The sequence below is a fragment of the Thamnophis elegans genome, chromosome 2 (assembly GCF_009769535.1).
Source record: "Thamnophis elegans isolate rThaEle1 chromosome 2, rThaEle1.pri, whole genome shotgun sequence".
Taxonomy (NCBI): domain Eukaryota; kingdom Metazoa; phylum Chordata; class Lepidosauria; order Squamata; family Colubridae; genus Thamnophis; species Thamnophis elegans.
In genome coordinates, this window is record NC_045542.1 from 7,165,831 (window position 1) to 7,178,012 (window position 12,182).

Consider the following 12,182-nt stretch of genomic DNA (forward strand, 5'->3'; position numbering starts at 1 on the left):
TGGACTCTAGGCTCAGGCAGAGTTGGAATGCTCCAGGTCCCATCCATTTAGTACCACCACCGAATTGGACCTAGGAAGTCTATTTTCTTTCTCATAGCACCTCCCTCTAGAGCAGTGTTTCTCAACCTTGGCAACTTGAAGATGTCTGGACTTCAACTCCCAGAATTCTGGGACTTGAAGTCCAGATATCTTCAAGTTGCCAAGGTTGAGAAACACTGCTCTAGAGCAACACCTCCCCATCCCCAAGATATGTCTGGCCCTCCCTTGGCCCTGCTTCTGAAAACCAAGCTTTTCCCCAGACCTTAGATTAGAATGTGTATTGGATCCTATTTGTCCTTCATTGTTTTTTTTTTTTTAATTGTTTTTTTTCTCCCTCAGTGTTAAGATTTTGAAATGGTATTTTATATCATCTGAAGAGTTGCGACTGTATAATTTATTTATTTTTAAAAGCAATAGCAATAGCAGTTCGACTTATATACCGCTTCATAGGGCTTTCAGCCCTCTCTAAGCGGTTTACAGAGTCAGCATATTGCCCCCAACAACCATCCGGGTCCTCATTTCACCCACCTCGGAAGGATGGAAGGCTGAGTCAACCCTGAGCCGGTGAGATTTGAACAGCCGAACTGCAGTCAGCTGAAGTAGCCTGCAGTGCTGCATTTAACCACTGCGCCACCTCGGCTCTTGAAAATGTTGCACATATAGGCTAGACAGCTGCATGAAAAAGTTTTCCAATTATACACACATTTTTCCCTGTATAGATAACCTGATTTGGAGAGCTGAGTTTACTGCTCCATGTGTGCTCATTCATTAGTAACGTGGCAATACGTGGGCCCCATACCACAAATACAACGGAGGCATGCTTGTTTTAAAAAGTTGCTGGGGATGAATTCTAAAACATTTTTAGTACGCTAACCAGCCAGTATGGTTGAACAAATGAAATTATGTTGAGACAACCTGAGATAAGAGATACTGATGTCTGAGAACTAACTGGGCGGTATAGGGCTGTTATTTGCTAGCTTCTGCCCTAGTTAAGAGCCGAGGTGGCGCAGTGGTTAGGGTGCAGTACTGCAGGCCACTTCAGCTGACTGCTATCTGCAGTTCGGCGGTTCAAATCTCACCGGCTCAAGGTTGACTCAGCCTTCCATCCTTCCAAGGTGGGTGAAATGAGGACCCAGACTGTGGGGGCGATATGCTGACTCTGTAAACCGCTTAGAGCGGGCTGAAAGCCCTATGAAGCGGTATATAAGTCTAACTGCTATTGCTATTGCTATTCCATTCTTCTCCCATCAGATTCTGCCAACCTGGTGTGGCCCCTCTCCTCTGCTCATGGACAAAGACAGTCTTTTAAATATAAGAGTTGCCCTTAGGATGCACATTATGGGCTGTTTAGAGATTGACCAAAATAATAACTCAAATTGTGCTGTGAAGGGACCTTCTCCTTGGCTTGGGTGGCTTTTCACTTTGCTCTGTGTCCAGATAGGCTCAATTCCTCAACTGCCACATTCAGCCAGGTCCCTCTTTCAGCCAAGCAAACATTGCTACCATGGTGCCCCACCACCACCAAAGCTCCACTACCAGAACCTCCAAGTATTAACCTCTAATTTGAGGGTCAAGGACAGAACATTAGGAACTAGCAACATTGATTACTCTACAGATAGTTCTCGATGTACAACACTTCATTTAGAGTCTATTCAAAGTTACAATGGTACTGAAGAAAGACATGACAGTTTTTCATAGTTAACGACTATTGCAGCATCTCCATAGTCGTGATCAGTGGTGGGTTTAAAAATTGTTTGAGCCTACTCTGTGGGTGTGGCCTCCTTTGTGGGAGTGGCTTGCTGCCCATGTGACTGGATGGGAGTGTCTTGCCGCCCATGTGACTGGATGGGAGTGGCTTGCCGCCCATGTGACCGGATATGAAGATGCTGATGACACTTGTCAGAACCACCTTAAATTACCTCTCACACAGCACTGGCATGCATAAGAATAGGATGTAAACTTGTTTTTTAATAGGCATCTTTGGTTTGCGTTAAAACAACCTCAACACGCGCAATGTTCTGATTGCACCACAAACGCAGTAGTCATCCTTACCTTTCACAGAGGCCCTGAGTTTTATAAATATGAGCATGATAGTGTAGAATAATCATATCCAAGGACCAGTGGTGGGTTTCAAAAATTTTTGGAACCTCTTCTGTAGGTGTGACCTGCTTTCCGGGTCCACTGGTGGAACCTCTTCTAACCGGTTCGGTAGATTTGACGAACCGGTTCTACCGAATAGGTGCGAACTGGTAGGAACCCACCTCTGATCGTGATCCAAATTCAGATGCTTGGCAATTGACGTATTTATGATGTGTCCCAGTGTTATGTGATCACCTTTTGCGACCTTCTGACAAGCAAAGGTAATGGGGAAGCCAGATTCCCTTAACAATCATGTTACTAACTTAACAACCATAGTGATTCTTTTAACCACTGTGGCAAGAAAGGCCGTAATATAGAGCAAAATTCACTCAACAGTTGTCTCACTTAGCAACAAAAATTCTGGGCACAATTGTGGTCATAAGTTGAGGACTACCTGTAGTATCAATTTTAAGTGCACAGAGTAGCTATTTTTATAATGCATTTTCTTTTTGCAATCTAATCTGAACAGTACCAAAAGCAATTTTTTGCAGCTGCTGACAATCTTACTGTTCTATTAGAATTTCACACCTCTGCATTTCTGCTCTACGATTTTAATAGCTACACAGATTTGCAGCACATAAATTTAATTGGGAAAGACAAAAGAAAGCTTCTGTTTCCAACCTCAAATTATGTTCTTTTAGTTAAGATGCCACCTCTAAATCATAATTGCAACTTGTAGTGAAGGTTAAGACCCAGAGCTCTAATCCAAGTTCCGATGAACCATCCCCACAAAATGAGAATGCAACTCTTGCAGACTTGTTTCTGGATTTCTCAGCTTTTTCCTGAAATGTCTTGCACTATCAACTTTGAAGGGAAGGCCTATGATTGGTGATGACTCTGGCAATTCCTATTTCTGTATTCAGTGGATGGAAGGAGAATTCTAGGCTGAATGCAATCATTTACACCAGTGGTGGGTTTCAAAAATTGTTCGAATCTACTCTGTGGGTGTGGCCTCCTTTGTGGGAGTGGCTTGCCACCCATGTGCCCGGATATGAAGATGCTGACAACACTTGTCAGAACCACCTTAAATTACCTCACACACAGCACTGGCATGCATAAGAATATGATGTAAACTTTTTTTTAAAAAGGCATCTTTGGTTTGCGTTAAAACAACTTCAACACACGCAATGTTCTGATTGCACCACAAACGCAGTAGCCATCCTTACCTTTCACAGAGGCACTGAGTTTTATAAATATGAGCATGATAATGTAGAATAATCATATCCAAGGACCAGTGGTGGGTTTCAAAAACTTTTGGGACCTCTTCTGTAGGTGTGGCCTGCTTTCCGGGTCCACTGGTGGAACCTCTTCTAACCAGTCCGGTAGATTTGACGAACCGGTTCTACCGAATAGGTGCGAACTGGTAGGAACCCACCTCTCTGAGTTACACCCACCAAGCAAAACAAAATGTTGCCCTACTGCTTCTTCAGGATTCTGTCTTGAAGTTGGCCCTGATTAGAAGCAACCATAGAAGTTTCAGTTTCACATGCCTGGATGAACGCAATCAAGCTGTCTATATTCTGCACAAAGTAGTTATTACGGTGCTCCATCTTGCCCAATGTGCACGGGTAACTCAACAGTGAAATACCACCAGAGAATGACCATTAAAAAAAACCCAAACCCTTGAGGGTCAGTGATCAATATGGTTTGAAAAAAGTGGTAGTTGGGTGATATGACTAAAATGGTCTGTGTTTGTTGTCGTTTGCAGAGTCACATACAGGGAATGCAGAGCAGATAATAGTGGGTGGCAAATTCAAGAGGAGTTGGTGCGCAAATTAGAAGATCAGGTGAGTGCGATCTTGAAAGAAAGGCACATGCTTAAAGGAAATCACATTCCTCTGATTAATCTAACTGCACCTAGCCTACACCATCTTCCATAATTCTTAATTATGGCTATAGCAATAGCAGTTAGACTTATATACCGCTTCATAGGGCTTTCAGCCCTCTCTAAGCGGTTTACAGAGTCAGCTTATTGCCCCCAACAACAATCCGGGTCCTCATTTTACCCACCTCGGAAGGATGGAAGGCTGAGTCAACCCTGAGCCGGTGAGATTTGAACAGCCGAACTGCTGAACTGCAGTCAGCTGAAGTAGCCTGCAGTGCTGCATTTAACCACTGCGCCACCTCGGCTATACTAGTTGGGGGATTCTGGGAGATAAAGCCCATAAAACTGAAGTACCCAAGATGATCTAAATCAAATTGAATTCTCCAAGTTATGTCACTTCCATAACCAAACACAAATAACAAGAGGTATTATGAACAATTTCAGGGCAACCCTTAAGGTAGCAAACCTAGCCCTTCCAAATGGGGAAAACCCTCAAAGCAAGAACACCGCCCCCAAATAGCCAAATATAGTTCAATCCCTAAAAAGTTGGAAAGAATAGACTGGAGTTACTGCAAATACAGATGAAGTACAATTTAAAGACACTCCCAAGCTCTGGGCTCCTTTTGGAGCATAAGACGCACTGGAGTATAAGATGCACCAAGGTTTTGAAGAGGCAAATTAAAAAAAAAGTAGGTAGGTAGGTAGAGAGGGATAGAGAGGGGGAGAAAGAGAGAGAAATTCAGTAAGTAGGTAGGGAGAGAGAGTGAGTAGGTAGGTAGGTAGATAAAGGGATAGGGAGAGAGAAATAGCAAGAGATAGAGAAATACAGTAGGTAGGTGAGGGGGAAGAGAGAGTGTAGGTAGGTAGGTAGGTAGGTAGGTAGGTAGAGGGATAGAGAGAAATAGAAAAATACAGTAGATAGGTAGGGGGAGAGAGAGTAGGTAGGTTGGTAGGTAGAGGGAGAGAGAAAGAGAAATAGAGAAATACAGTAGGTTGGTGGGGGAGAGAGAGAGTGTAGGTAGATAGGTAGGTAGAGGGATAGAGAGAGAAATAGAGAAATACAGTAGATAGGTAGGGAGAGAGTAAGTAGGTTGGTAGGTAGAGGGAGAGAGAAAGAGAAATAGAGAAATACAGTAGGTAGGTGGGGGAGAGAGAGTGTGTAGATAGATAGGTAGAGGGATAGAGAGAGAAATAGAGAAACACAGTAGGTAGGTGGGGGAGAGAGAGTGTGTAGATAGGTAGGTAGAGGGATAGAGAGAGAAATAGAGAAATACAGTAGATAGGTAGGGAGAGAGAGAGTAGGTAGGTAGATGTTTACAGGAGTATTTATCCATGTGCTGAAGAAGGAAATCACTGACAATCTGCAGCACCTAAGACTGTTTCTGCTAGAACAACACTTGATCAATGTAATTCTCATCAATCAGTTAAAGAGCTTTCCAAAAGGGAAAAAAACGTTTTTGCACTCTGCAAACCTCCCCCAAACGGCCCATTTTTTTGTGAAAGCAGGCCCGTTTTTTTCTTCAAAAAAAAGCATGAATAGCCTTGGGGGGGGGGGAGCTTGTAAAGTGCTCCTGGGGGGTGGCGTAGGGCCAAAATTGAGCAAAAAATTGCCAATTTTTCACGAAAAAAGCCCTGGTTTTTGTCAAAAAAATTTGCATGCATAGCCTTATGGAAGCTTATCGAGTGCTGCTGGGGGCTGGGGGGGGGCAGAAACAGCCCATTTTTTGCTCATTTCTGCCCTCCTCAGCCCCCAGGAGCTTTCTGAAAGCCTCCATAAGGGCATGCACGGCCATTTTGGTGAAGGGGGTGGGGCTGCGGGAGGCAAAAAATGCTGTATTCAGTGCACCCAGATTTTCAGTCTTTTTTTTTTTGAGGAAAAAAAGTGTGTCTTTTATACTCCAAGAAATACGGGGTATATGAAGAATTTTCCTTTAATATGGGGTTAGATAAAATGATAAGTGGGAATATGCATAATGTTTCCTACATATTTTCAAAGAAGTTGAAAGGTTCATGCTCGTCCCTCTGGAACGAGCTCCCCGTGGAGATTTGGACCCTCACCACCCTTCAGGCTTTCCGCAAAGCCCTTAAAACCTGGCTGTTCCGACAGGCCTGGGGCTGACGAATTCCCGTCCCTGCTCGAATTGTGTGGTTGTTGATTGTTTTTAAATTGTTGTAGTTGTTTTCCTCTTGTTTGTATTCCCCCCCCCCCTATTTTGGTTTGTGAGCCGCCCTGAGTCCCTCTGGGAATAGGGCGGCATAGAAATGCAATAAATCAAATCAAATCAATGTAGAAACTGACCAGTGGTGGGATTCAAATAATTTAACAGCCAGTTCTCTGCCCTAATGACCAGCTGGGTAGGCATATCTCGATGGCCATATGACTGGGTGGGCGCGGTCAACTCAACGTCACTCACATTGATGGGCTCTTCACCTTAACTGTGACAATGTCATAAGGGTTAACCAGAGAGGCAGTTTCTGTAAGCAGGGCAATAAAGATTAGGCTAGAAACAACACCAGAATGTTTCCTTCCTGCCTTCCTTACAGGATTAGCCCTGTAAAGTGGGGAAAAACAAAAGGAGATTTCTTCAAGGTACTAATTATGACCTTTAAAGCGCTCCATGGCTTAGGCCCAGGGTACCTGCGAGACCACCTACTGCCACCGTTAGCCTCCTATCGTCCAGTGCGATCCCACAGAGTTGGCCTCCTCAGGGTGCCGTCGGCCAGACAGTGTCGACTGGTGACCCCCAGGGGGAGAGCCTTCTCTGTGGGAGCACCTTCCCTCTGGAATGAGCCGCCCCCGGAGCTTCGTATAATCCCCGACCTCCGGTCCTTCCGACGCGCCCTAAAAAGTTGGCTTTTCCAGCAAGCCAGCCTGGCCTGAACAAAACAAATCAAAGTATTGATTACTGTTAATTTTAATTTGAATTCTTTTAAAAAATGTGTCATTGTTAATTTTAATTGGGTTTGGGGATAGCCTATTTAATTTCTTTTTAACTTTTGTAGTATGTCTTTCTTTTAATGTTGTACGCCGCCCTGAGTCCTTGGGAGAAGGGCGGCATATAAATCGAATAAACCTCAAACCTCTTCCAACAACCGGTTCTCTGAACTGCTTAGAAAGTTAACCATCGGTTCTCACGAATAGGTGCGAACTGGCTGAATCCCACCACTGAAACTGACCTTAGTTTCCCTGTCTTTGTTCTGTGATGCAGCTGGCACAAGAAAAGCAGAAACTGGCTGTTATGAGGGCAGAGCTAGCATTGACCTCCCATTCACAGCTTCCATATGGGTCAGGGCTGATCTTCTCACCACAGACCAAAGGGCCAAGGAGTGAACTTGTGAATGGGATCTGTGTTTCCAATCACCATGGGTTCTACAGCAATTCAGGTGAGAAGTGCGTTGTGGGAGACTGGAGGCAGGATTCCATTTTCTAAATTTCAAATGTTAAGATTACAGAAGTTTGCTATTTGTCTAGAACAGGGTGGACGGTTGCAAAAACCCACCTGGGATGCATAAGGCTGAAGAGACAGCATAAAAAAAAAGCAGAATGGTGTAGGTAGATCCATTTTGATTGGAACAGCTGGACCTACATTCTAAGTTCTGCTTCAGAATTCTAGTTTCAAACTGGAATGTAATCTAGGTTTTTACTTTAAACAAATCAGAACAATTTAATTGCTTAATATAAAGCAGTGGTTCCCAAACTTGGCAACTTTAAGACTTGTGGACTTCAACTCCCAGAATTCTCCAGCCAGCAGCTGGCTGGAGAATTCTGGGAGTTGAAGTCCACAAGTCTTAAAGTTGCCAAGTTTGGGAACCACTGATATAGAGGAAGTGCCACTTAAAAGCTTCAGTCCATTGATAAACAAGTTTCTGTGCTTTATGAGACTGCTCAGCACGAGGGTTAGAGCCAATAGGAAGCTAACCAGCTTCTGGATGTACCTATACAGTAGTGAATTTTTATTTGCTGTACCTGAAGACTTGCTACAAATTGTTGGTCAGCTTTTACATCTATAGAAGCAGTATCAGGTTTCTAATATTTAGAAAGAAAATGCAGAAAGGAAATAGGACCGGAAGACTCCAGAAAGCAGAAGATTGCCTGACTAACTACTTTTTGTCACCACAGTGAAAAACCCCAGCATGGACTATTACCGGCATACCACAACCCGCCCACCCTTCACATATGCTGCCCTGATTTGTTGGGTAAGTTATTGCAAAATATGCTAACTTCACACAAATAGCAAGAGATTATTTTAAAACAGGATGCATACTTTTGCAAACTCATTCTCCTCCAATCCTACTTTCTTAGAGTACTGAACGCACTTGCAAATGATGCTATGTTTCCCATGCTCTTGCCATACACATTTTCTCTTCTTAGCTACAGCAGTATCCCACATCCACAAATACCTATTCTCTGTATTTAAAAAAGTCACATTTTACCAATAGCTATTTTTGTAAGCAGCAACTTCCGATGTCCTACAGAAGTGCAAAACTCTCTTTAAACAGGTTGTTTGGGGATGGTAAAAATAACATTGGGGCAAAGGGTTCCACCACAAAACCGCGTTCGACTAAAGCGCACTCGACGAAACCGCGTAGCTGACGTCATCAACAGGGCGACAACAGCGCGGAGACAGAAGCACGCTGTAAACGCTAAACCTAAAATTAACCCCTAAACCTAAACCTAACCCCCCTAAACCTAATCCTAAACCTAACCCTAAACCTAACCCTAAACCTAACCCTTAAACTAACCCTAAACCTAATCCTAACCCTTAACCTAACCCTAACCCTAACCTTAAGTTGAATCGGCTTGCTTTCAAAGCGCTATTTAAAGCGCCCTTCTTTCTCCGCGCTGGCTGTTGTCGCCCTGTTGACGACATCAGCGACGCGGTTTAATCGGGCGTGGCTTAGTTGAGAGCGGTTTTGTCGTGCCACGGGGGCAAAGAAGCTGCTGGTTTTCCTTTGCACACAAACACACCAATATCCCTTTCAATAAACAGACACACTATGAAGTACTGATGCTATGATTTGCAGGCCATCCTAGAATCTCCCAAGAAACAACTCAACCTGAGTGAAATTTACCGTTGGTTCAACAATTTTGGCTACTTCAGACACAACACTCCTACCTGGAAGGTGAGTTGAACTCAGGTTTGAACTCAAAAGAGGAAAGATAAAACTGAAGTTTGTGGGAAAAGAGGTGCTTCCATATGAAATTGGCAAGAAAAACCAAAGGAACAGAAAGGAGAAAGAAATAGGTGCCTTACAGCTAAGAAGATCCGTGTGAATTTACACATTACAGTGAATTTACACATTACAGCTAAGAAGATGTGTGTGAACTTCAGAATTTGGAAATAAGTCCCTCCTAAGTATTTCAGTTTAAAATGTAAATGAATCACAGAAACACATCTGGTTACAATCACCTAGTAAGTCACCTAGGCAAGATGGGCAGCATACAAGTGTAATAAATAAGTAAATAAATAATAGACCAGTGATCTGATTTGATAATAAAGAGCCAAGGTGGCGCAGTGGTTAGGGTGCAGTACTGCAGGCCACTTCAGCTGACTGTTATCTGCAGTTCAGCGGTTCAAATCTCACCGGCTCAAGGTTGACTCAGCCTTCCATCCTTCCGAGGTGGGTGAAATGAGGACCCGGATTGTTGTTGGGGGCAATATGCTGACTCTGTAAACTGCTTAGAGAGGCTGAGAGCCCTATGAAGCGGTATATAAGTCTAACTGCTACTGCTACTGCTATTGATAAGAGCAGCTGCTGTTATAGAATGTTACCTAGCTCTGTAATAGCAGTGATGTGTGGTGAGGTTTATGGCTGGTGAGGCAGTCCTCTCCCCCGACACCCCACTGACTAAAGCACTTTCTTTTTCCCCGCCTGAGCTCACACCAGCCCGCCTGAGCTCTGCCGCGAGCTCAGGCGGGCAAAAGAAAGTGCTTTAATCAGTGGGGTGTCGCGGGGGAGGAGAGAATGCCTAAGCATTGCATTTATTAAAGAAAAAAAGGAAATTTGAAGGAAAAGAGGGAGCATGAGGTGGGGGTGGGGGGCATCAGAAACGGAGAAAGAGGAGAAAGCGGGAGCGCGACGCTGCAGCTTTAAATAGAACGACAGAATTGAAGCCTCTAAAAAATGCGCCCTCTACTAAGAGGCAGCAGAACTGCGTGCCTCAACTACCTCGGGATTTTTTAGGCTTTTAACCCTCGCTTAACTCTGCTCGAGCGCCTAAAAAGTCAGACTAGATGAGGCATGCAGTTCTCCTGCCTCATAGTAGAGGGCGCTTTTTAGAGGCTTTTTTTAAACAGGCAGTCATTCATGGCGTGGCAGCAGCTAGCTAGCCTAACCTCAGCACTCACCTTTTCCCGTTTACATTTTTTTTCCTTTTCATGATTGACAGTGGTGAAGCTGTGCCTCCCCTGACTGCACGTCACTGTGTAATAGTCCCTAAACATATTCCTGCTAACAATTTATAGAAGATTTGCTTTAAAAATTAACTTCAGAACAGACCAAAGTTAAGAGGTTGAAAAACAAATAAAGGAGCATTAAGACCAGACTGTAAAAATAGCCTTGATATATCTGCCCATTGAAAGCATGAGAAAGATGTTATTGACTTTTTTTTAATTTCCTTTGTCTTAATATATTTTAGACTGTTTGTTAAAAATCTACACCGTGTACGGGCTCTGGGAAGTCGAGGGGGGGGAAAGGGAGGTGGGGTCTTAGGGGGGAGGGGGGAGGGGGGATATATAGTATGTGCTAGATTTTAAAGTAACACAATTGCACTTGTATACTGTTGCTCTTTAATTCCAGTGTAAAAATAGGACAAGCTGAATATATTAATAGATAGTAGAAATACACCGAAGGGAGGAGTAGAGGGATAGAAGAAAGAGGGGTAGAGAGGGTGGGAGAGAGGATTGGAGGGAGGGTGAGAAGGAAGGGAGGGAGTGTATTGGGAGAGAGGTGTGGTAGAGGGGGAGGGGAAGTAGGGTAGAGGGGAATGATGGTGGGAAGACGGAAAGTTGGAGGGGGGCAAAAGAAAGGGTGTATGGAGGGTCGAAGAGGTACATTGGGTTTCTATTTTGGGGGGTATTATTGACAAGAGGAATGGCTGTGTTTATTGTTTGTACAGTATATGTGTGACTGTACGAAAATGAAAATGGAAAATAAAACACATTTACATGAAAGCATGAGAAAGTTGAGAGATTTTGGAAGGCAACCTGAATGAAGACGGACTACCAAGAATGCAAATTTAACCATCGCTGCCTTTTTTTCAATCCACAGAATGCTATTCGACACAACCTGAGCTTGCACAAATGCTTTGTGCGAGTGGAGAACGTCAAGGGAGCTGTTTGGACAGTGGATGAACTTGAGTACCAGAAGAAAAGAAGCCAGCGTTGTGCTACTTATCCATACCCAGTTCTGTTCAACCAAGGAGTAGGGGGTTCTGTTGCACCATTGGAATCCACTGCCCAGCCAAGAACACGTCTCTCCACCTTTCTGGTTTCCCAGGAGCCCCTGTGAGATGAGCTGACTCTCTCCCATCACACACAAAGTCAGCAGTGTTCAAGATCCTGTTTCCAAGCTATGGATGGAGAAGCATCGAATTTGGAGGCAGAACATCTGGAAGCAGAGGCAGCCCGTGGCACGACAAAACCGCGGTCCACTAACGCGCGCCCGATTAAAGCGCGTACCTGACGTCATCAGCAGCGCGACAAATAAAATTAAAAATAAATTAAATTAAAATTAAAATTAAATTAAAGCAAGCCGATTCACATAAAGGTAAGGGTTAGGTTTAGGGTTAGGTTAAGGGTTAGGGTTAGGTTTAGGGTTATGTTAAGCGTTAGGGTTAGGTTTAGGGTTAGGTTAAGGGTTAGCGTTAGGTTTAGCGTTAGGTTAAGGGTTAGGTATAGGGTTAGGTTTAGCGTTAGGTTAAGGGTTAGGTTTAGGGTTAGGTTTAGGGTTAGGTTAAGGGTTAGGCTTAGGGTTAGGTTTAGGGTTAGGTTTGGGGGGGTTAGGTTTAGATTTACACGTTAATTTTAAGTTTACCGCTCACAGCGTGCTGTTTTCGTCGCGCTGTGATGACGTCACGTACGCGCTTTCGTCGAGTGCGCTTTAGTCTATCGCGGTTTTGTGGTGGAACCGAGGCAGCCTACACTGGCCACGCGCTGCAGTGTTCTGTTAATTCATA

General features: G+C 44.0%; 1 protein-coding gene across 1 annotated transcript; it reads left to right on the forward strand.

The window, feature by feature from the left end:
• Positions 1-7,201: 7,201 nt before the first annotated feature.
• On the forward strand, positions 7,202-11,700 carry FOXP3 (forkhead box P3). Its single transcript, XM_032210913.1, has 4 exons — positions 7,202-7,387; positions 8,124-8,200; positions 9,029-9,127; positions 11,276-11,700. Exons 1-4 carry the CDS (start codon positions 7,207-7,209, stop codon positions 11,513-11,515), a joined length of 597 nt encoding a protein of 198 aa, XP_032066804.1. The 5' UTR covers positions 7,202-7,206; the 3' UTR covers positions 11,516-11,700.
• Positions 11,701-12,182: the final 482 nt, after the last annotated feature.

Bases quoted from the DNA above. Each gene is read 5' to 3' on its own strand.
- FOXP3 (XM_032210913.1), top strand. From the start codon at position 7,207: ATGCAGCTGGCACAAGAAAAGCAGAAACTGGCTGTTATGAGGGCAGAG. The intron at 8,201-9,028 runs GTAAGTTATTGC...TATGATTTGCAG, and splicing joins ATGCTGCCCTGATTTGTTGG to GCCATCCTAGAATCTCCCAA. The intron at 9,128-11,275 runs GTGAGTTGAACT...TTCAATCCACAG, and splicing joins ACAACACTCCTACCTGGAAG to AATGCTATTCGACACAACCT.